Source organism: Bactrocera oleae, chromosome 6 (genome assembly GCF_042242935.1).
Source record: "Bactrocera oleae isolate idBacOlea1 chromosome 6, idBacOlea1, whole genome shotgun sequence".
Taxonomy (NCBI): domain Eukaryota; kingdom Metazoa; phylum Arthropoda; class Insecta; order Diptera; family Tephritidae; genus Bactrocera; species Bactrocera oleae.
In genome coordinates, this window is record NC_091540.1 from 5,681,519 (window position 1) to 5,707,188 (window position 25,670).

The 25,670-nt window shown below is 34.6% G+C and overlaps 1 protein-coding gene across 21 annotated transcripts in view; it reads left to right on the forward strand.

The window, feature by feature from the left end:
* The window catches only part of pHCl-1 (pH-sensitive chloride channel 1), a 117,269-nt gene that overhangs the window by 53,591 nt on the left and 38,008 nt on the right, over positions 1-25,670 (forward strand). For 20 of the 21 annotated variants that reach the window (XM_070112253.1, XM_036358112.2, XM_036358107.2 and 17 more), the window contains exons 3-4: positions 1,078-1,188; positions 23,781-25,478. In XM_070112253.1, coding sequence (XP_069968354.1) covers positions 23,791-25,478 — 1,688 coding nt within the window. In that variant the 5' untranslated portion in view covers positions 1,078-1,188; positions 23,781-23,790. The remainder of the gene's footprint in view (positions 1-1,077; positions 1,189-23,780; positions 25,479-25,670) is intronic. The other variant, XM_036358111.2, reaches the window with a different exon arrangement.

The following is a 25,670-nucleotide window of genomic DNA, read 5'->3' on the forward strand; positions in this document are numbered from 1 at the left end:
GTCGAGCATGACAAACCAACGACAGATCATAGACTTGTGCATATCTCAAAGCATCTTGCTCAAATATAGCGATGAAGCATATCAGTCGGAGCATTCGTAAGGAGTAAACAAAAGTTTGGCAACAAAATGTGCAAGGAATAGTAGTAAGAAGCAACATGACTAGTCAATGAAAGCAAAAGCATATACATAGAGAGCATAGGGAATACTCGAATACTAGTAACGTTGCAATATGCATATTGGTATAGGCTCATACATTTTTGAATTCCAACCAGGCACCACAAGTCGTTTATATTCTGTATTCAGTTGCTTTCAAAGATTGCTGGCCTTGTCGTCGCCAAAGAATGATTTCAGCGTAGTCAATCATTGTAGGAAGGCTTACAGCAGGTCAACACCACTTGCTCATAATCTGGGTTGCTGCTCACAAGAATATTTTCGGCAACGAAACAGCAGACGTGTTAAACAAGTCAGCAGCGACGTCTCAAGACGAGTGCGCTAAAAATGATTCTGCACCATAACAATATTTATCACAGCTTCTTCTCGGTGAATGCCCAGCTCTAGCGTAAACCAGACATAAAACATTTGGATGTTCGTATTGTATGAAGGCTCGGGCAAGCTTTCATATAATTGTATCCTCTTTATGCACAAAGATACACCGTAATTAGAAAAACATGCACTCTCAGTTTTAAGATAACTCATATATCGGCAGCCATATTTGGTATAAAGTCAGCCGGAAGTTCGAAAATCTTTCTATTGGACTTAGGGGGGCTAAGGGAAATAGTGACTCGATGTAAACCATTTTTGAAATGCAGGCATATTATACTCTCCTAATTTCAATAAAATTACCGTTTTTTTTCAATAAAAAGTTCGCATTATGAACTGAGGTCCCTATATCTAAGGGCTCGTACATTTGCAGTACGATTTTCACAGTTTTTATTAAATTATTATTTAATGTATTATAGATATTAGTTAAAAGTGAAGAAACTGAGTCAAAAATATTTGAAAAACATAAATTATTAATTATTAGCAATCAAGCCAAAATTTAATTTATATTAAATATTTATTTTATGTATTTTACAGTTAAACTATACTTAAACGGTGCAAAAAAAAACATAATACACATGTCTGCTGCAGCGTATCCTTAAAACCAATTTAAATTGCGTGACCTAACCGGGCTGTGCGGCCACTTCGGTGAGTAGAATCTAACAGCAAACACACACATACATAGTTAAATAGTGTACTATATTTGAACTAATATACACGAGCTGCACGCAATCAGCCTGTCACTAATTAAAAATAAAACAGGCATATCAGCGTGGTTTAATCGATAAATCGATGAATTTGTAGAAGCAGGAAATATAAATTAAATATAAACCGCTGGAATGTGGCAGGCTTACACAGCAATATTATATATATATATTTTAGGGTGGAACGAAAAAAAAAAAATTTATTTTGCTTAGCCTGAAGGTAAAACTTGTAGATTATAAAACCAGAAAATTTCTGAAAACAAAAAGTCTTTTTTTAACATCTCACTTTTAAAATAAATTTTGAGTTAAAATTTTTTTTGGACAAAAAAAAATTTTTTTGGTTTAAACTCTGAAATGAAAATGAAAATTACCGACTTTGACGGGTTTTGACTCAAAATTTATTTTAACACTTAAGAAAAGCATGTTGTTGCTTAAGACTTTTTGTTAAAACTCCAATACTGACCACAATAAATTTTTTCAACTTCATAACTTTTAATTGGCCAGAAAAAGGACTCTCCACAGCTTCTAGAACACTTCTCAAAAATTTTTAACGAAATAAAAATTTTAGCTCGAAACTTGACTTTTTTTTTTATATTATACAAATTTGACGCTCAGGCTAAGCAAAAAGCAAAACAAAAAATGTTTCGCCCTAATATATATGTATATTCTATATAGATAGGTGTATGGTTATGTATGTGTATATGTTTGTGTGAAAATAACAAACAACATGCGTTGACTGGAATTAATTATATTGTGTAGCATACACTTGGGCGCTGCGGCATATTGTTTTTGAAATACAATAATATAATGGCAATTATTGATATATTTTTAAATATATATCCGTTATAGAAACGCATATATGGACATTTCCCCAAAGGTACGCTCATTTTATATTTATTAATTTATCAGCTCGAATGTGAGCCATTAATTTGATTTTAACACATTCCAAAGCAAATAATTAATCCGTTACCAAAGCTGTAGTGACATGACGACGATAAAACAGGCAAGCGCAAGCACATACAAGCCTTATACAACATTTGTACGTTTGCTCAAAATACCAGCACCGAAGGATAGCTATAAAACCACAAATGCGCACATACAGCACGCTGTACGCCTAAATGTATGCAAATCCCAAAGTGGCGCTATGACAACGCTATTTATGCGCGCGTTTAATGCGAATTGCTTGTATGTATATATAGGTTTGGCTGTAATTGTGTTTACGCCATTTTGTGGCAAATATCAGCGGTTATACGTCTGTCTCCCTATCGGTCTGCCCGTTTGTCTCTTTGCATTGACATTTCACTCCGTGTTAGCGCACAAATATACACAAATATATATTTGTGCAAATAAATTAGCTACCATTTCCGCTCGTACTTGCACTACACCCACATTTATTTGTATTTATCTAATGTCTATTAGCTTAGTCCGAAACTCGATTGCACTTTTGCTCTTTGGCCTTTCTACTTTATGACTCTGCTCTGCTTAATATTTTAGTGCTTCGAGTCAAATGCTTTGGTTTCACATTCTGCTTGGACGTGATTAATTGCATTGCTCTTTAAATTTATTACTTGATATACATATATATATATATATTTGCCAAACTTGCTAATGACCTTATGGCAATTAGCACGTGTGTCTAGTGTGATTATTAGCATGCACGAAATTGTATACATATTTTATGGATATGGACGTAAGAGAATTTAACAGATTGTATTACAGTTACACTAAAATAGTAATTGTCATGTATATGCGCCACAGATAATACTAGTATGGTGTTCAAATGAAAATGCTGTATCTAGGACATCTGAAAGTCTTAAGCAAATAGTATTCTTAGAAATCTCACGAAACGAAATAAGAGCCTGCGTATCATCATCAATTTTATTCTAGAAATTATTTTTAAGTATCTTCAATAACTGTATTTTATTTATTTGTATTAGTATCTAACCAAAGAAGTAGAAAGCATGAAAGGACACTCATATAAGCAATGACAGCTCCGAATGTATTTTGATATAAAATAAAAATTTAATTCCTATCGTTCAGCGTGTATGGCAGCTATAGGCTTTAGTGATCCCATCTGAACAATTTCTTCAAAGTATAATTTAAGAAAATAATCCATGCCAAATTTCGTAAAGGTATCTCAAAAAATAAGAAAGTTTTCCATACAAGCACTTGATTCCGATCGTTCAGCTTGTATGGCAGCTTATAATGGTTCGATATCGGCGGTTCCGTCAAATGAGCAACTACTTAAAGAGAAAAAGATGTTTGCAAAGCTTCATATCGATGTATCAAAAACTTAGGAAGTAATTTGCCTATATACAGGCGGAAAGACGGACAGACAGACGGACATGGTTAATTGACTCAGCTCATCATGCTTATATATATTTACATATATATATTTTTACAGGATCTACAGGTTTCCTTCTAGCTGTTACAAATTTCGCGGCAAACATAATATACTCGTACACTGTTTAGGGTATAATGAAATGTCGTAAAATGAACCTTCTGAGCTTTTCGTCAAACTACTACTACGCGCACTTTCCACAAAACAATGTTTAACTTCAACGGATTCTTTGACTTTAGTTTAGATTAAATTACGTAACAATGAAGATAACGGAATATAACATCGCACAAGTATTGCCAGGCATTTTAAAATGGTCGATATCAGATCGCAACTTTTTAGTACCCCAGAAAACGTATATCGGGGAGCTTAGTGCCTATGGCTGACTTTCTATAAAAAATATCGTTCACTTTGTAGGATGTATTATTGAAATTCAGAGAGAATTTTTTTCTTCCAAAAATTTCTTCTTGTGTCAAAAATGGATAAAATCGCCGCCATATACCTAATACAAGGGTTTTTAAACTTCCGGTTGACTGCAATTGAGTTCTTTCTAGTAACAGGCAGAAGGATACGCCCATAATAGGTAGAGGTAATTGGGTGAATATTTCCTCTAGCCCCCATAAACCGAATGTACAGGTTTATAAACCTTCCGTTGACTTTATGCCATATATAATATATTACGATCACACCATAAGATATCTGTTAGATAATCGTTTCTTAAATCATCGCACATGGCTGTTGTATCTATATTAGAAACTCAGTACTATTGTCCCTTCTTCATTTTTGTAGACCTCTTTTACTCCTTGCAGCCATTTGTACACACTCTTGGGAGTTCCATTTCTATTTTTCACACCTTTTTTTATACCTTGCACAGTGTATATTATTTTCGGCTTTTGTAAAACTCGAAACCTTTCCTTAGACAAGAAAAAAAAATATCTTCCGGTCACTTACTTATATGGGTCAAATGCAAACAAGAAGCAAGAAAACCACAAACAAGGAATTAATGGCAACTCATTGTCGTTTTCCCCCACAAAACACTTAATGGCGACAAATTTTGCATGCACTCACAATTTGAGCCGAATTAAGTACGAGCCCAGGTCAGCGTAACGAAACATGAAAATGACCAGCAATGGTGGACATTTCCGTGTCTAATGGTCATTGTGGCAGCTTGATTGCCAACTAATATGGCGATTTAGCATATGGCTTAGTGGGCAGTTTGAATGCATTACAAATGCGTGCGTGTATACATACAAGTGTGTATGCATGCAACGGTGAATTAGGTGAGCATGACGTGCGGCAGTGCTAGTGACACTTGTGTGAAAGTGGACAGCTGCCAGCGCGGAGGTGGCTCACGTGAGTGAAATTGAAATGTAGAATACCGGTGAATACGCGCAGAAGTTGGGAATTTTCATAGCCGTCGCATTGCAAGTGGCAGAAATCAATAGTCAACTTTATATTCACACAATCACCCACCCACGCTGCTTAATCCATTGAAAAGCTTTAGTGGTTTTAGAAATGAAAATTAACATTTTGCGCTTGTCAAATGAGAAATTGTGGCGGCGCACATACAACGGCACTCAGCGATTGTGAGTGGTAATGGTGGCAGCAGCGGTAATTGAAATCGATATGCGGCAACTGTTGATGCCTAATAAAGTCGCTGCCACCCTTTCTGCCTATAGTGTGACACACACGCATACATAGATGAAACAAGAAAACCCGTTAACTGCGATTGCACCGAAGCTACAAGTATAATGGCATTCACAAATAAAAATTTTTACATACAAGAACTTGATTTTAATCGTTGAGTTGGGTTTTGTATGGCAGCTATAGGCTATAGTTCTCCGACCTCAAAAATTTTTTCGGAAATTGTAGCGATGCTTTGAACAATAATATGTGCCAAATTTAGTGAAGATATCTTGTCAAATAAAAAAGCTTTCCAAACAAAAATTTGATTTTGACCAAGCAGTTTGTATGGCAGCTACGGGCTATAGTTGTCCGATTTAATTATAGATAAAAAAAATATAAAAAGAACATGAGCAAAATTTCAATATTTTCAAGATCAATATCTCGAAAATTGAGAGACTAGTTCACGTATAGACAACAGTCATATACGTTTCCGTTTAGGTGTTACAAACTTCTTGTTTGCTAACTTAATATCCTCTGAACAGGGTATAAAAATGTATATATGTGTGTGTGTATACCATTACAGTCGACAGGTGGCAACTGCGCAATCTTAGTGGCGGCAGCGCAATCGATGAATCGCCTGCTGATTGGCAAATGTCAATTGCAATTGCAAGCCGCGTATGTATTCGCCACTTTAGTTGGTGTTGTTGTTGTTGTTGTTGTTGGGGGCACAAATGTAAGGCGGCGAATTGAGTGCGACGTGCATTTGCCATATTGAATTAATGATGAGCGCTAAATGCAAGTGAACTAGTTGCTTCGCAGATCACATAAGTACCTGCAGCAACAATGCGGCACACTTGCAAGTCGGCGTGTATATGGTATAGGTGTGTGTTTATTGTAGATGTTTATATTGGCTACCATAGCACTGCTACCACAAATGAGACACTTAAAGTTATTGTGAAAGTGCGCTGTAATTGCACATTTCCCGCTATTGCATTACCTGTATTATATTTACTTCATTACACAATACTTAAGTGCGTGACATTAAAGCAGTATGCTGCCAAATGTTTTTCTAAGAATGGGCGGAAATGAAATAAGCAGACGCTTGCGCCACCTTTTTGTTGCCATTTTTTTTTTTTTTTTTTTTTTTTTTTTGTGCGTTGAAATAATTAAGCTCTAGTTTTTAGGTCAACTGGCCAAGGTGAGTTGCTTAGCTGGGTTTTAAATTACTTGCCGTACATGTGTCGTTGCGTTAAGTACACCTGGGGGAGTGGAGTTTTTTTTTATCTTTTTCTGTTGAGTAGCTCAAATGTGTGTATATTTTGGAGAACAAGAAATAATATGCGGATAACTTGAGCTAATAACAATAAGAAGAAATATTTAAACGCTTATGTGTTGGCATTAAATATTTCGGCGAAATAGGATTGAATGTGAAAAGATTTTTGGAAGATTTGAGTAGGTTTTGAATTACTATATCAGATCAATGTATAAAATAAAGAGGAGAAAAATCTCAAACCTGAAGAAATATAATTACATTTTGTATAGCATGAAAGGGTATTAAAATATCTTTATTCCGATTTTACTCGGTTATTTGAGCGGTAGCTATAAGCTATAGTGGTCCGATCTGAACAATTTCTTTGTAGATTACAGCAATGCTTTGGATAATAATCCACACCAGATTTCGTGAAGATACATTGGTAAATCAAAAAGTTTTCCAAACAAGCTCTAGAGTTTGATCGTTCAGTTGTATGACAGCTACATGTCATTATGGTCCGATATAGGCGGTTTCGACAAATAAGCAGCTTCTTGGTGTGAAGAGGACCTGTGCAAAATTTCGGACCGATATCCGAGAAACTGAGAGTGTAGTTCGCGTATATAAAGACGGACATGGTAAAATCGACTCAGGTCGTCGCGCTGAGCTTTTATATAATAACATATATGATATCTTTTATAAGATCTCTGACATTCCTGTGGGGTGTAGCAAACATCGTGGCGAACTTTATATACCTCGTTCAGGGTATAAACAACCGACTGTTTCGGTTTACTTTAAATAAAATTACTTTCAATAGCATTAATCTTTCTCAGCCATAAGGTTGTTTGAAATACTATAAGTAATAGTATATATTTTGTCAAATTTTTTAGCTATTTGTTAGGTGGCATTCTTTAAGAAATTAATTAAATAATTCAATTATTTTCAACAGCCCACTTTCTGAAGTCATGTCTGTTTTTAGTATGCTTTTCTCAGACGGATTTTTGAATTTTTAAACTATTTTAATTTTCTGTCAACAGGTGGCAACTCTTCTAAATATATAAAATATATAACCATTATCAAAAGATTTTAGATTTCAAAACCTTTAAACGCTCTTAATTTATGTTTTTTATGTTTGTTTCCACAAGCTGGCAACCCTTACTAAACTAATTACATGAATACAATTGTTATAATATTTACAAAATTTGTTAACATAAGTGTTTTCAGTTTGTAGTGTTCTTCGATCACATGCATTTTTGAACCATTTGAAATTTTCAAATAAATGGCAACCCTTTCAGTAAAATATTTTCGGCATAAACAATATAATCCACTTAAATATTATTTACTGTATTACTGTAATATTTAATTGTTAGTCTTTACCAATAAAATTGAATAAAAACTGTCAATCACGTGGCAACTATACGCAAATTAATCTTGATTTCAAAACACCTTCAACCTTTTTCACTTATTACAGAGATGTTAAGAATTTAGTTTTACATCTGTTTTTTTTTTTCATTATTAAAAGTTGGCAATCTTTACTAAAATAATTTAATTAACCAACTATTTTCATTTACAAGCTTTGTAAAGTAATTTCAATTTGTACTGTTACTATGTCACATAAATTTTTTAAATATTTGAAACTTTAAGATGGCAACCCTTTTCATAACATGTTTTAAGCAGCAATCTTTCATAAGCCTTCTTCATTTGATGTTACTGCAGTAATCGTTACATAAAAACTAAAATAATTGTAACAAGGTATCAACTCTGCACCAAATTTTTTCCATTTTAAGTTTTGACATTCCTTCTATTAAAATATATTAAGCTGGAATCTTTCTTGAGCATCCTTAACTTCATTCTACTGCAGTAATTGTTGCATCAAAGTAAATAATTTGAACCAGGTGGCAACAATGCTCAAATCTTTTCTCGATTTCTAGCCCTACCAAGATTGTAGTAATAACTTTATACCCAGTTTTATGTTTAAGATGTTTAAATAATGATAAAAATATGTTTATACGAGTTTTGTTAATAAATTTTTTCCAGGTTATTCAATATATATTGGTACAAATATCAACGCTTCGCTTATAATTTTTGAACAAAGTACCCAAAATTAAAGATTTCAATTGTAAGTGCTCTGAAAGAATATATATGTATGCGACTCATATTCATAACACGTTTAAGCATACTTACATATACATTCTATTCATAAGCACTGCTGAGATATTGTCATTTGCATTCATAATAATACACACACACGCACACATATACACATTCACTCTTACATTAATTGAGTGCTTGACCGATTTTCTGGCCTTGAGGCATTAAATTGCCTCATTTAATTAATGCCTCATACTCGATGGCTCGATTTAATGCGCACGAGTGTTGACTTTAAATTTGCAGTAAATATTCAAATGCGTGTATGCATATTATATACTTAAATATATACACTAATGCCTTCATTTATTTATTTATATATTATATTTATAGTATTTATTTGCTTAACAGCGCTGTGCAACAACACGTATGACACTGACAAAAATATGCAAATGAAGTAATTACGCACAAAAACATTAGTAGCTAGTATTTATATATATCTGTATATGTGTGTGTGGTATTTGGTTTTCAAATGTTCGCATTACGTTGCGCAAAAACAACGCTTATTTACATAGCTTGTCACACTCGCCTGCACCGAGCAGCTTGTTGGCCTGAAATGTGTTTTGCTGAAAGCCACAAGTATGTGTTTTCTCTAGCATTAACTGCACAAACAAAATGTAATTTAAATAGATAGTTATCTTTTAATAATAATTATGCAGGCAATTATGATTAAATGAGTTTTTATTAATTAGACAAATAAATGTGATTAAATTATATTTCAGATTTTTTAAATTTATTACAAGACGTTGACCAATATAGCCAATAGTATTCTACAATATATATTTATAAAAATATTTTTTTAAAAGCTTATATTAATTTTAATATTAATTAATTTTTTCGGTCTTAAAACAGTTTTAGGCATATAAAAGTTTTAAAAGGTGTGTAGAAGACCATCGTAAGCCAAAATCGTGTAACTTCAGTTAGTGAGGTCGCCTACCTTGGCACTCAAACTTCGGGTCTGGTTTTGCGTAAAATTAAAAAAAAAACTACTAATGATATTTACACAATTTTTAATTTTTTTTTTTAATTTATAATTTAACTCCTAAACCTGGATATCGTAAAAATAACTATTTTTTCAAAACTCTGTGTTTAACGCGTTCTTTAATACACCACTGCAGGTGCGACAGAGTCGACTTCTTGTCAAGAGATTTCAGCTTCAGAATCTTGAAACCATTATTATGTTTTACTTATTGTTTATAACCACAGTTAGATCTAGCCACAACCTTCTTTTTATACATGAAAACTCACCAAAATGCAACGCTGAAAAAAAGAATTGGTATCTTAAAGTAAAATGTATATCGCCCTTGAATATACTGAGACGCTCCAAGTTGCAAATATATTGAAATAATTACATACGTATCAACTAACCCGGCTAATATGTGCCAAAAGCATTTTCACAAGGGTAGACGAATCGAACACTCAACTGGTATAACTGATTGAAACTGATATAATCAAATAGACCTTTAATAAATAGCACGCTATTATTGTACATGCCTCTTAAAAAAAAAAAAAACAATACCTGAGTAGTAAATTTCTTTCGTATTTTATCCTCGAATATTGTATTAAGGGCTTACACTGTGAATTTCAAAAAATCGACTTTCACATACGAGTATATCAAATGAGTTCATCTGGCAAATAGTGTTGGAGACATGCACGTATTTGTAAGAATTCTTAAAATAATTTATTTCCAAAACCATAAATGCGTTTTTCTCGAAAATGTTTTGAAAGTCGGTTAGGAAAGTAAAAATAAAAAAATAAAAATTTTGAAAATCCAACGATTATTTTCTTTTTCATTTAACTGTTTATATATAAAATATAATAATCAATTTTATTTTTTTTTATGGATTCGAGAAAATTTTTAGCACAAAAATCTTCCTCTCACCAACACCACGGAATCATGACAGTCCAAATTTTTTTAAAACGAATAAATGATCATTACAGCGCATTTAATTCTATAAATTTACAATACTTTCATTTATTTATTAAATAAAAAGTCTCTTCGAAAAATCTCAGACAAAAAACGCATTTCTTCTGTGTGGCATTTGGATATACAAGTACTCCTTAACTCCTTAAGAACACTGATGCTTTAGCAAACGCATAGAAATACTATTATTGTTTTGATTCTTCCTTGTATGTATATCAATCTTAACAAACAATGTCTTAATATCAGAGCAATAGAGATATTTAAGATTTTATATTGTAAATCTAGCTTATATATATTACAAAAAATTTAACTCAATTTATTTTCTTACAATTTTTGAAACATAAATATTTTACTATAACTTATTTGTATGTATTGCACTTCCATTAAGAATGTAATGATAACTTTATCCTCTCAGTTTTAACCTACTTAAATCTTCAACAAAAGTTCAATGGAATTTCTATCTTCCTTCCAACTAAAATATAGAGAAAAATACGTAAAAGCAAATCGCCAAAAATTTCGCACTGCAAATGAAGCTCAAAAACGCCAAAATATAATATTTTATTATGCATACATACATACGTCCATCGCAATATTGCTTTTAAAACTTATTTTTTATTGCAGCAAAGAGAACTAAAATCATGAATAATACATTAAAAGTATTACACGCTAAAAACAGCATAATTTCATCAAAATTTAGCTGCTAGTAAGAAATAATGCATATTTCAGGCATAATCTTACATTACCATCCCATGGGTCTTCATATCTCTTCTACGCACGTCTAACGCGCCAACTTAATTACCACCAAAATTTTAGCGAACTTCAGTAGCTTTATAAATAATGAAAAATATCTGCATAAAACTTGCATTTTCAAAATAAAGCTTTGCACTGAAAAGTGTTGAAATGTTGAAGACTGCATTTCTTAGTTTAAACAGTGTGCACTGGGGCGTATACGCAACATTTATATACGCCTACTAAAGTTGCAAACTGACCTGCATAAAATGCGCTCACCTGTATTTCCTTGTCCTTACTGGCTTTGCATTGCATTTTGGCGCGTCTCTTGATATTTATATTGATTTTCCATGAATGTAAATAAGGTTTAGTAGAGCGCGTTAAAATCAAATGCAAATTGTGCTGCAAAGTGCAAGAGACTAGCAAACTTTGATAAAGTAAACTTTTAATTGACAAATTTTTTCATTGCATCTTAGACGGTATTTTGCATTAAAGAAAGTTTTATAAAAAAATTGGATATGAGTAAAATGAAACTGAGGAGAAGATACAACCGCAAGAAAATAGAAATTCTGTTTTGATGCACAAAACTTGAAATACTATGTTACAAGTGGTATATGGCGGAGAGAAATATTTTTTTTACAAAATAGTAAATATTTTCTGCAATACGGTGAAAATTCGAGTACTTGTACATTGCTGACTGTAAAAAGTTTCACACAATTTACGAAGCCATTGCAGAAACACAATTAATAGAATGGACAGTGAAATTTTTCAGAAGGTGCTACAAATAACCTACAAACACGGAGGAAGGGGTGCAAATACGGAAAAGTAACGTTATCACATCAATTTTCAATGAAAATGCTGCTGGTGATGCCATTTTTTACGTTATTTGATTTAGAATCTTAACAGATATTACCCATGCCGATACACGATAGATTCGTTAATCAGGTTATCTGACATTTTCAACGTTAGTTAGTTACTTTTAATTCAATATCGATTATTTTTCAATAACCTTTTTTTTCATTTAACGATTTTTATTTTATCGATTTTTATTTTATCGACTTTTGCATTCTTCGAAGCAATTTTTTAAACCTCGTACACTTTTTATTAAGCAAAAGACAAATGAGAACTTCGATAATACAGTTATCAGGCAGTTTAGCGAAGTTAATTGACCCTTAGACGTGCGATTAGAAGACGACATATTTTTTCATTTAAAATAATATCGATTATATTTCAATAATCGATTGTTTAAATTTATCGATTTTATAACTTATCGATTTTTTTCATTATTCGATACGGTTTTGTACATATCGACAACTTTAAATAACGGTATACTAGCCAAAACGGTATAGCCAGAATTTAACGCTTAAGATAAATTTCACAGCTATTGTGTTTAGCTCTTGTGCCGTGAAATACCGTGCCGAAGACTTTTTCAACAATCGATTATTAATTGTTTAACTTATCGATTTTTTTTCTATATACTTTTGGATTTATCCATAAGTACGAAAATAAAAGTTGTTATAACCTAACTAGGAATCATGAGATATTCGCTATTATACTTTTCTTTCCTCTCTTTGCTGTTCTTAACCATCCATCTATTCGTATATACCATAATTTTGATACAATGGGGATGTAGAATAAATCTAAAGCGCAGCAGCAACACTTGACAGCATTTTAAAATAAGATACCCTACACAGTCACATTCTCAACTTTAGCATTTTTGCCCAATTACCGAGAGCGCAGCACTAACGTAGTAAAAAAGGTAGCTCAAGTTGGGCCCCCAGAGATTGGCACCAGGATATGGTGCAAATGTAGAGTATACATAATAAGAACTGGGAAGCCATTTTCCACTCACATACACTTGCATATGTTTATGTATAAACAAAAAAAGATAAGAGAATATGTCTGGCTAGATTTGTGTTAGCTTTACATAAATGCCTAAGGGCGTTAAGAAGTACGCACACTCACATATACTTAACAAACAAATATACTCGTACATTACAAGTAGCTGTGCTTACTGTTCTGCGAGTGTGCTTGAGCACATTTCTTGCCGTTGAACGGTACAATTGAGAAGTCGGTCACAGCGACTTGAAAATTGTCACCCTCCTTGTTGCTAAGTCTGCTCCCTACCAAGGCATGCATTTAGCAAATGAGAAAAAAAGTTGTTATGCTGCATTGCCTCAGGTTGTTTAGCCTGCTTCAAAGCACAAGTAGACATAACAAAGCCGAAGCATATAAATATAAATAGTGTATAACTTAATTTGGCATAGATACTGCTTGACTCCTCGTAAGTCCTACTTCACTTATGCAGACCAGTTAAGTTGGCTAACACATAGTTGGACACGCTGTTAACTGCTTCTTACATGCAACACACGCAGCAGTTTTGTTAGCTAATGCAAGGGCTTCAAAGTTGTATCTTCCTCTGGGCTCTGAGCGGTAGCAACCCTGCACACTCGACACACACACACTCTAAACCAAAACTCAATTGCCACTGGTGACCACAAATGCAAATCGAGTTTGCGGCTGCGAGAGTTGTTGCAAGTTTTGCTTTTTGTATACGTATACGTGTTTCTGCTCACAAAGACAATTAAGTATGTGAGATTGGGCTAAAAAACAATGAGAGTGAGACTTGGTAAAAGGGAAATTGTATAAAGGTGAAGGTATTAAATGAGTTGAGATTTGCGTTTTATTTTTAGTAGCTCACAGGCACACACGCGCACTAACAGCATTGCTAATGAAGCACTTAAATGAAGGATAGACGTGGCGTATGAGTGATATTTACCCCTAAACTGGGTATATTAAATTTGCCACTATGTCTATAACACCTAAAAGGAATTATCCGAGATTCCATAAAATATATATATATATAAATGATCAGCACGAGATAACGATCTGAAATTTTTCACACGTCCTTTTTTATTCAAAAATCATTGCACTGAACCGCCGATATCGGACCACTATTAGACATAGCTACCATACAAACCGGTCGATAAAAATCAAAAAATTCCTTATATAGAAAACATTTTTATTTGACAATATAACTTTAAGAAATTTGGCATAGATTATTGTCTAAGCGAATACTACGATAGCTGAAGAAATTGTTGTTATCGGACTACTATAGCTTATAGCTACCATACAAACTGTACTAACAAAATCAAGTTCTTGTATGAAAAACTTTTTTATTTGCTTTAGTGCAGCCGAAATTAACGGTTTTTCTTGTTTCAACTAAAGAAGTTCGAACAAATTTTAAAAAGTTCAAGCAAAATTGTGGCAAAATGAATCTTCGTGCAACTGATCACTGCTTCTTAGTCTCAAGTTTCATTAGGTTGTGTTACTCTCTAAGTTCTAAATTTTCAGAGGAAAATAAGTAACGTTTAACAAAATAAATACACATAAAACTCACACCAATCCCAATTTTGCTTTAGTTTCCTAAACTGAAGCAGGAATCTTCATGCAGGTGTGGAAAAGATAATAATACTATTGAGACCATAAAAAGAAATTTGTTGAAAAAACCAAAAAATATAGTGATCGAGTGTATATAAAATTTTTTAACAGATTGTACGCCTGTATTAACTCCAATGAGACTAATACGAACGCATCACTTTGCAAATATTTTGTATTTCATATTAAAATTGTCACAAGCATTTAAATTTCTCTTAAATTTTATAAACTTTTGTCTAAACTTCCCTTCATTTTATGCTTCAATTAAATAATATAGCCTTTCTGGCATTAAAAAAAAACACTAAAAATACAGCATACGCTTGCTGTTAATGTATCTAACATAGAGTAATGACATGGATGACAGTGCGTATACGCAACCTCTCAGTAAGATTAACTATAACTTTGAGTAAATATTTTTAAAACGATTTCTGGTATGAAATTCGAATTGAGCGTTTAAAATTTATATGTTGTTATATCTAACAACAACAAAAAAAGTCGAGTAATTTGAAGAGCTGTCAAACACTTTGATATTAAAAAAAAAAAAACAAAACATGTTGCAAGAGTAGAATAAATGCTTTAATACAGCCAACCTTGGTGTTGAAATAAGCTCTGTGACAGTTAAAAAAATGTATAGAAACTTACATGCCTTTATTACACTAGAAGCAATGACTAAATGAAAAAAAAATAATGTAAGCGAAAGAAAATCGGTTTACATTGCAGCTATGCAAACGAGTGGTGAATTGATTACGTTTAAAAAATTGTTAAATATCTTTATATCACTAAAGCTTTTATATTTTTATTCCTTCAGCTATATACTACTCTTTTCATCTCACTGTTTCATATTTTATTATATTTTCTGTACTTTCTCATACATTTCAATTGTCTAAGGCGTTACGTCAGTGTCTGCGTAAAAGTCACTTATTTAAATGTATAAGTCTCTGTTTTATCCTATAAAATACATATTTTCACACATCACATTATACTTATTATTATAAATTCTGCTTAAGTCCCTTTTCACTGCTGCATAGAACACCAGTTAGCACTTTTAAAATATTTCGACTTTTCTTAGCTCTGCTACCTTAACTTGACACATACTTATCCCATCTTTTGCCTACTCCACCACCATTCTGCACATGCAGTTGAAGTGCTCATTGTGTGTGCATTACAGTTGTTCATTGTTGTCCGCTCTTTGCATGCTTGTATGTCCTTTAAACGATTCTCAGCAAGCAGCAATAGCAAAAACCATATGTTGTGTTGATGCGCGCAAAGTGGTGCTTACTATCAAAAGCTATTATTCTACACACCATACATGACACAGAACTCGTATACAAATATGCTATGACAGTACTCATACGCCCCGGCACACACGCTGCCAGTTTGTTTCTATAATTTTAGCACATTTTTGGTAAATCTTTTTTCATATTAGTTTGTTGTGTTTTCGTTTTTGTTGCTCTTTCTTTTCTCTCTTATCTACCGCAAGCAATAATATATAAATATAAGAAATATTTGTGAATTTTTTGCAATGTGTTTATGTAAATAACCACAATGTCGTTGTTCTTTCAATTTCCAAAATTCTCTTTTAAAAATTCCAATTTGGGTCACCATTTTATATTTCAACTGTCACGCCTTGTTTGTGTAAACGCTCTTTATATCTGTATATTTCTTTGTAAAGTAATTGTTTATAATTTTCACTGCCATTGTAGCTTCCAACAAGCATTACGTCGTTAGCTCGTGCTTCCATTCCCTTCATTTTATTTTTATTACTTTTGAAGACGGGACAGCCCTTCGCAGCTAAACTTTTATTAAAGTATAACAATGACTTAGTATTTTATTGTTATTATTATCCATATCTCTCTGATTGTTTTCTTTAAAAATTGCTTGCGCTGTGCTTGCTTCTTCTGATATTTATATCATTTCATTATATAATTTTACTCGAAGGACAATCGTTTCCGGTCACAGCGGAATCGTCGTAAACTGTAAAGTCGTTGCGCTTGCTAGGGAGGACACCCTTTCGCCAATTTCATCCGACTGGAAGTGAGTCGGTTTTCCGATGTACTCTTGCATTCTGGCGTTATAGCTAAAGACAACTAGTGAGCTCAGCAAGCAAACAGACCTTGTGCGGCTGCAAGATCCTACTGGACAAGAGTGAACTGTAAGAGGTTCTTCAAACTACTTTACTTTGCTAAGAGGCCAATCTCGCCGATCTAACTAGACAATCTGGCTTGACCACCGTTTGGGCGGTGAGCACAATTCTACCACAAAAACTATCAAAAAGAAATTAATGAATGAGACCTAAACTGCGTATTTTTAGTACGAAATCTTACACCAGTCGACACAATTTTTGAGTGTGTCTTCTGCATGTTAAATTTCAGCTTCACCTACACCAAAAAATAATGAGGAAAATTTTTTTATTAATTAAGTTTACTTTTGTTGAACTTTTTTTCGTATCAGGCAAAAGCAAACTTTAAGCTAAAAATAGAAATTCCAGTGTTTTTCAGTGTCTAGAATCAGAATTTGAGCATGAAAACAGAAACCCAAATAATTAACAAATTTTGTTAAAATATCGCACTTATAAGCTACAGATTACTAAATTGCTTAAATATTTTTTTAATGGACTTTAAATTTTATTCATTAACACTCTATGTGGTTAAGATGTAGCTGTTGTAGCTAAGCATGTATGTATTTATAAAATCCTATTTAATTGTTTTAAAATATATAACCTAATCTCTTTCGAAACAGCAAGTATTTGCATAAGCCGAGTGGCTGTATGGCATATAAATACACATGTTTGTATATGTACGGTATATATACACGAAAGTGCTGAAGTTTATGAAAATTGCAATTTATTTGCAAGCGCAAATTCACTAAATTGAGTTATAAACCGACATTCAATCCACTAAAATAAAGTAGAGCAGCAAAACTTTGGTCACACATCCACACAAATCTAAACACGCATACAAAAACAAAAACATATAAATACATAGACAAAAACATATAAATACATAGACACAAACATACAAATACAAGGACACACACAGCAAATCAACTGAGTAATTGAACTTTCATTTCGAAGTTTATTTTATTTTATTCATTGTTGTTTTGTGTTCGCTGTGGCTTCAGTGCACTTTTTATTGCCACAACAAACCGAACAGTGACAGCGAGAGTGACAGCGACTGCGAGAGTGTGCGGATGTAGTATTAACGAGCACAGTTGTGCGCAATCACACAAACCAATCAAATTGTTGTCATATGATTAATACGGCGATCTGTCGTCCTTTAAACGAAAGTGAATATATAACAGCTGCAATCGTTTTTATATACTTAAAGATAAATATATTTAATTACTTAAATAATCGATATATACATAAATGCTTCGACCAATACAGTTTACCGTATTATGGCACTCGATTGCATAATTATAGTGAAAGTTAAATATGGATTCATAAAAGTTTACAACTACAACGTTGGTATGAAATTATTTACTATTAAAAGTGAAAAGCAATGATTATTAAGCATTGAAAAATGATAACAAACTACAAAAAAGTAATACTTACACAGTGAGAGACTTTTTTTTAATTTTCTTTCCATTAAAAAATATCGGGTGACGTTTTTTAGCAATAGATTTCTTTGAGTCCGCGCCATGATGAAAAATGTTATAAAAAAATAATTTGAAGAAATAAATGCAATAAGCTAAACTTTTTCTTTTAAAAAATATTTATTTAAAGTTTAAAAAGTTAGATATTTAAATATAAAAAAATTATATATTAAGATTAGAATGATTTTGATCGGTCAGTTTGTATGACAGCTATATGCTTCAGTGATTCGATCTGGACAAATTCTTCGAAGATAGCACAATTGTTGTAGACAATAAACCATTCCAAATTTAGTCAAGATATACCGTCTAATGAAAAAGTTTTCCGCACAAGTACTTGATTTCGATCGTTCAGATCATCAGTAATAAAGTGTTTAGTGAATGTAAGGTCCTCAGCTACGTTATCAAACATCACTTCTGCGACCTATACTCGATGCCGATTTTACAAAAGATTCAGGTCCTTCGGTATGAGTCTAACATTACCCAAAATGTTAACTAAAATGTAATAAGTCGATCCGTAAGAGATGTTGAAATCCTCTGCTATCTCTCTGATACCAACACGATGATTTTCGAGCACTGTTTCTATAACTTGTTCGATGTTATTAGTGACTAGAGGTGGTTGGAGGACTCGCATGAGACAAGTTGACTTGCGCTAACTTCACGACCATGAGAGATGGGAAAAATTATTTAACGATTCCGTTTTCGCGCACAGTTATTATCGACCAGTCCCTGCCAGGTTTAAGCTTGAGGTAAACCTCGGTAAAAAAAAATGTTTAAACACTTCACAGCTATTTGAAAATACAGTCTGAATAGGTGAGATATTTACTACCGAGATATTCAAATTATCAAATTATAATCTGTTTAAGTAAAATTTTCTTAGAATCTTTTTACCAAGATAGAAATACCACATTATAAATTCTCTATCTACATAATACTTCATCCTCGTCTTAGTGCAAGAAATTATCGTACTTAAACATTATTTGCCATGTCTTATGGCTATTTACCATGTCTGGGCCATTAATCATTTTGCCACAGCTTAATGGCAGCAGTCCAGCTGGACAGACGACAATAACAAGTTTCGAGGTTAACCGTAAGGGATACAGTCGTTGAACAAATCAATTAAAGCTAATTTGTAGAGATGTTGAGCAATAAATGTGTATTAATAGAATAGTCGACAGCAAAATAGCAGCGCATAAATAACAGAAATGCATTTCGATTTAACAAGAAATTATTTAAATTGCTTCCTGTATGCGTGACCTCAGTTTCTCAATGAAACAGTTCTCGCTTATTGCGGCAAAATCAACACAAACTTTGGCTATCAACTGACTGCTGTCTCCACACAGCATCAATAACTTGTATAATTAAGTGCATAAGGGATAAGAAGGAATGTGCGCTGCGGTAGCCGAGAACGAAATAATCTCACCTTCTCTATATTGGTCCTGTACTCGCCACTCGCCATAGCCATGGCACATGACAGGCTTCCCTGTGTACACCTATAACTCATTTATGCATTTACATATTGACAAACACGCTCTGGTGGGCACGAATATCCGGCCTGACCTGACGTCCTGGCTCAACGTTCAACTACGTGTAAGTCTTATTTAGTTCATCACTCCAGCTGTCCAGCTGTCATATGCAGCACAACGTCACATATTACATACATATTATATGTATATAAATGGGATGACTATAAAAATGGTGAACTAGCGAAAAGGAAAATAAAACTTGTCGGCTCGGTCGAACATTCAGACATGAAAACAGTAATATTTTTTAATTTTGAAAACTCAAGTGCCTTTGCATTTAACAGTTTCAGCCGTACGCTGAGCACGTGGGGTTGCGGTAAAGAGCGAATTAAGAAGTAAAGAGTTGCGTTGTAGGTTGGTCAGAAAAGCAGTGGATAGCAAATTTGAAAGTTGCGGTTTACTAAACAAAATTGAGCCAAAACATTTACAGATGTCAGTATGAGTTAAGTGCTTTAACTAAAAAAGTGGATTAACCACAACTGGATGTTACTTATGACTATTAATAATCTCGGAAAAAAATTTAGAAATTAAAAAAATAGTTTAAGTACCGGGAAATAAATAAAAAAATTTAAATTTATACATAAATTACTGACTGAAAAATTGTATATTGTATTGGTATAATGTTATTGGCGTAATTGAAGAATTACTGTACATTTTTTGCAGTAGTTTCAATTTTATAAAGTATTAAATTAATCTATAATTTTCGAAAAGAGCATTTCAGACTCAACCAAATGCTTATTTAAAGCAACCACTTACGAGAACTCGTATATAGCAAAAATACTAATTTAAGCAACAATCGTACATACATATATACATGACAGAGAACATCATTCATTTTACTGTCATCCCACATTTATTGCCCACCGCGCGCTTGGTTCGCGGTTTGTTCCACTTTCCTCAAATTAACTTAGCGCTCAATGAGTTGAGAACAGAACTACGCGCGAATTTTCTCCAATTGCCGTTGGCTTATGTTCTCCAAACTTTCAAAGCCTTTTTCAAATGATCTTCCGAACATACTTCCACGAACACTATGTTGTTTTGCCAACTGTATCAGCGACTAAAAATTCATTTATTTTTGTATTACTCGTAGCGTGAAAGCGCAGCCTTTCGCCGAGCGTTAGTCATATACAGTTTGACTGCGCCAAAAGTTTTCGTATTTCATATTTCACCCTCAATTTGATGCTGCTCGCTTGACTAGCGCTAGCGCGCTGTCTGTCTATTTTTTGCCCACTTTTTTATCCTTTGCAGCGCTTCATCTCATTTTCCTTTACTGACACACACATACACCTAACTGTCAAGGCTCTTCTCTATCCCGCTACAATATTTTCCTCATCACTCGCAAAGTTCAAGTTTTCATTTTCACTTTACACACCCCGTCCGGTCGACATCAACGCCTTGCCGAGCCACCCACCCACGGACTTGACGTAATTCAATTTTGTCAGACGAGCAAAAAGTTTTCGTGTTGTATTTTTATCAATGTTATTAACATTTTTGCTCTTCTCATTTGCTGTTGTTGTTGCTGTTTTTGTTGTTCTTAATGTGGTTGCTCTGTGACTAGTTATTCAACTAGTTATTGCTTATGTAGCCGCTGCAATTGTTGTAGTCCCATTTGTTTTTATTTGCGCGTTGCGACTCCCCCGCGTCAGCGCTTGTGCTTGTACTCGTCATGTTACGAAAAATAATTACCAACAACTTTTGCTTAACTCATTATGTTACCCTTGTGTCATTTTAACACCCCTTGCAATTTATGCGCGTACTATATAGTCTGCTGTTGTTGTAGTTGTAGTGGCTCAAATAAGCACTTTGTGTGCCAAATTTATATTTCACTTTGACTTTTTGTTATGAAATTTGTGCAAGGATAATTATGACTCTTTAATATGTATCTGTGTGTGTGTGACAAAATGTTTGCTTTGAGTTTGAAGAGTCTGTAATGTAATTGTCAGCACTTTATGTGTTGGAAAAAGAGATAAGTGTGGAATGTCTTTAAATACGATTTAGTTACGTTGTTTTAACAGATTTTAGAGAAAGAAAAGAAAACATGATATACATTTTCAATGAGAAGAAAGCTTTTGTGTTAGGGTTTTTCGGAGGTCTGCAAGGAAGGCTTAATACTTTTACTCGACAAATGCGAATTTTTTTTCTGCAATTTAGCATCGAATAAGCATATAGTTCGGCATAGCAGCGTCCAGTAACCGTTTTCCTCTTTTCCAGGCAATCCGTCCAATTTGTGAACTATTGCGTATTTTAGAAAACGATAGTCATCACTTTTGCGGATAAAAAGAAAGTTATCGCCATTTGCAGAGATAGTTCACCAAGTGAAATTCACCGTATCGAATTTTCCGTGGCCGCTAGTCTGTAACAGTAGTTCCATATTTCGTCGAAGTTCATGACAGGGCACACAACTTCTTCGGATTACAGTTAAAAAGCTTCAAACGCTTCTGTAAAGTGATCTTACGATTGCATTTCTTTAGCCGGTACCCATCAGGCGGACAGCTTTCTCATATCCACTATTTCATACAGGATATCAGTCAGACGGTTTATCGGGATACATACTGTCTCAGCTAGCTCACTAACCTTCAACCAAGTGTCTGCCAATGCGAGATCATATAAATATCTTACTATCCATTTTGGTAGTCGTAAAGATCCACCTAAAAAATATGCATAAAGTTATCCAAATACAGCAAAAACAAGTCGAAATGTCAACAATTGTCAAATCGATTGATCTCAATAATTTTTCTATCAGACAATACAAAATTAACCGTTTCAGAAAGTTGAATATAAAATGGTAACATTAAGATGTTTAAGACTTTTTCATATTCTTTCCGAGCTCTAGGTTACTAGTCTATAGACATATATGCTCCCTTTAATAATACGGCGCTCTTAAGCTTTTGACGAGTACTCACTTTAAGCATTGAAAACTATCAGATCATCAATGAAACTTATAGGTAGAGCAAAATACATTATTACAAAAAAATCATAGCCATCTGAAATATTCCATCTGTCAACCATTACTATCGTGAATGCTGATGTCGCATCCAATATGAGAGCATTCAGCGGGTTGAGAACGAAGTATTATATCAACTTCAAGGAAGTGCCTTGGAACATTTAGACATTTCGGCCTTCCATCAGTCTGGAGCTCAATAAGTTTTAAAAAGTCCAAAGGATTACAAATTTGCGTTTATGCTTTAATTAGTGGTTTCTTAAGGCTTATCTCAGATATCAAATCTCAGCTTTAGATTGTAATAATTTTGAAGAGAACAAGACAAAGACAGTGAGAGTAAAAGCGAGATAATACATAATAATGTATAAAGGGAGAGAGAGAGATAGAAAAAGTGATATAGGAAGAGAGAAAATTAAGAGATTAAGTCAGAGAGGGTAAGATAAAGACAGCGAAAGAGCGGCATACATACCATAATAATGTACAGAGAGATAGAGAGACAGAGATAGGGGGAGAGGGTAGAGAAGAGTAAAAGATTGTGTCAGAGAAAGTCAAACAGAGATAATGAAAGATAATACGAACAAGAATAAAAACATGATCTCTCGTCATCTATATATAATAAGAAAAATACATAAATTAAATATTTTCAAACTAAAATCATAACAACCAATTATTTTAGATATGATAACTTGAGCACGTAATGCTTTTAAATTACATAAACCAAGAGAAGCTGGGCTGAGCACAAACTTTAACAAAATTAGTTGAGCAATAGGTTAGAGAGACTAGAGTGAGTGTCTTCTGATTTTGTATCTTTCAAATTTCAAAATGAGGAAACCAAGAAATACATTGCAAAATATTCTTCGAGCGGAGATTTGGTACCAGATATCTAGATAACACAAATAAAAACGGATGCGTATATAAAATATAACAATAAGCTTTTATCTTAGAAAATTTATTAAATTTTACTAAAATAATATATCTACAATAAAAATAAATGACTTTCTCCTTTATCCTCTCTCTTTTCAATTCTAGATGCCATAACATGGGCTATTCCTCTGAGGCTGCCAAAACGAGGACACACCGCAGCAACAACGTCAACAAACAGCAAAGCAATAAAAGCAGCCCAAATCGTCATACAGAAAACAACAACACCAAAAACAATATTTGTAACAACTATACAAGTAACGGCAGTAGCAATTCGCGTTTATTGAGTTCAGAGGTGATCTGTCAAAGCAACGCCGTTAGCGACGAGGAGGCGACAATCACAAAAGGGACTAAGTGGCGACGACAGACAAACTACACAACGAGAGTTATAGCAATCAAAAATACACAAAAGAGATACACGGTCGTAGGGAACGCGAAACAGGAAAACGAGGAAGAAGAAAGCGGCATCGAAGCGGAAGAGACTGCAAAGCAAATACAAATTGAGTGCAACCACAGCGAGGGCGTTGAGACGGAAGCGGTTGCGGTTGAGTCTGAAGAAACGCAAGGCACAGACGGCGCGCGTTGTAAATTGAGTGCGGCTTTTGTAAATAAGTGGAGAACAGCGTTAGACACTAGCAGTAGCAACAAAGATAACAGCAACAGCAGAGATATACGCGGCAAAGAGGGCGGTGCTTGTGCAAACTTTCACCGCAAGAAGGACGGAAATAATAATTGTTGCCACCGACAGCTATCGCGAGAACAACTGCCACAGACGCGTGTCGCGCTGCCGCCACAAGCGGAAACAGCCGAGCAACAAGAGCAAACACAAACGACAGATGAAAATGAGTTGTGGCGCACCAGAAGCGCCGGTTTGTCGCCGCCAACGGAAACGGCCGCGCGGACGACTGCGTCTGTCAGCGACCGCTATGGCGCCAAGACTCTAGCAGTGCGCGGCGAAGACAAGCAATGTCTGCAAGAATTATTGCAACAAGCATGTAGCGCGCTAAACGAGCGCCTAGGCTGTCTGCGCGATAATATGGGCTTTTACAGCACAAACGAGTTGAATGAGCGCGCAGCGGAAAAGCGGAAATCGCTAGGCGCCGGTATGTGGACGCAGCGGCAAGTATGCCGCGAGCCATCTAACCAAGAGTTGAAACAACGGAAGCTTTTACAGAGTAAATGCCAACCGCTGCAGATGGCATACAAACGCGGACGGGAGCGGCCACAACAGGTGGAACAACAACAGCAAAAAATAAAACAACGAACAGTTGAGCGACAGCAAGCGAAACAGCAGCAGTGTCGGCGAGAACTGAAAGGCCCCTTAGCAGCGCAGCGGAATGTGCTGACATACTGCCACCACCAAAGACAAAAACAACAGCTACAACAACACGATCACAAGCAGCAGCAAGCGCAGTTGCAGCAACAACAACTCGCAGTCAATAATAAAAACCATAATAATCAACCAAAAGAACAACAACAACACCATTCCCCACAACAAAGACAGCAGCAACAACAGAAATTGTTGCTGGCACAAAAGCAGTCACAGCCGGCACAACAACAAAAACAACAGCAGCAGCAGCAGCAACAGCAACAAAAGCAACGGCATCGCTTACGTCGCGGCATACAGACGGTGGCCGCTGCCGCTTACGGCGCCTTCAGCTACATCGGTCACAACTACTATCATCTGCTGGGCAATTCGATTAGTTTCTATGCCGCCTCCAGTGTTATATTGGTGCTTTGCTATTTGACTACAACAACAGCAGCGGCGCACTCGCCCGAAAAGGCGCCATTCGATAAGCATCCCATGTAAGTAGCGTGAAAAGCGGGAGGGGGTTAGAGTGAAGAGGGAGTGAGGTGGGCGGCGCAAGAGTGTGGGCTTGGGAGATAGCAAAGCGTATGATGTAATGCTGAGCGGTTGAGTTCACACCCACATACGCACAGGGATATTGAAGTTTACGCATACGCACACATACATACATATACACATACACATGGATA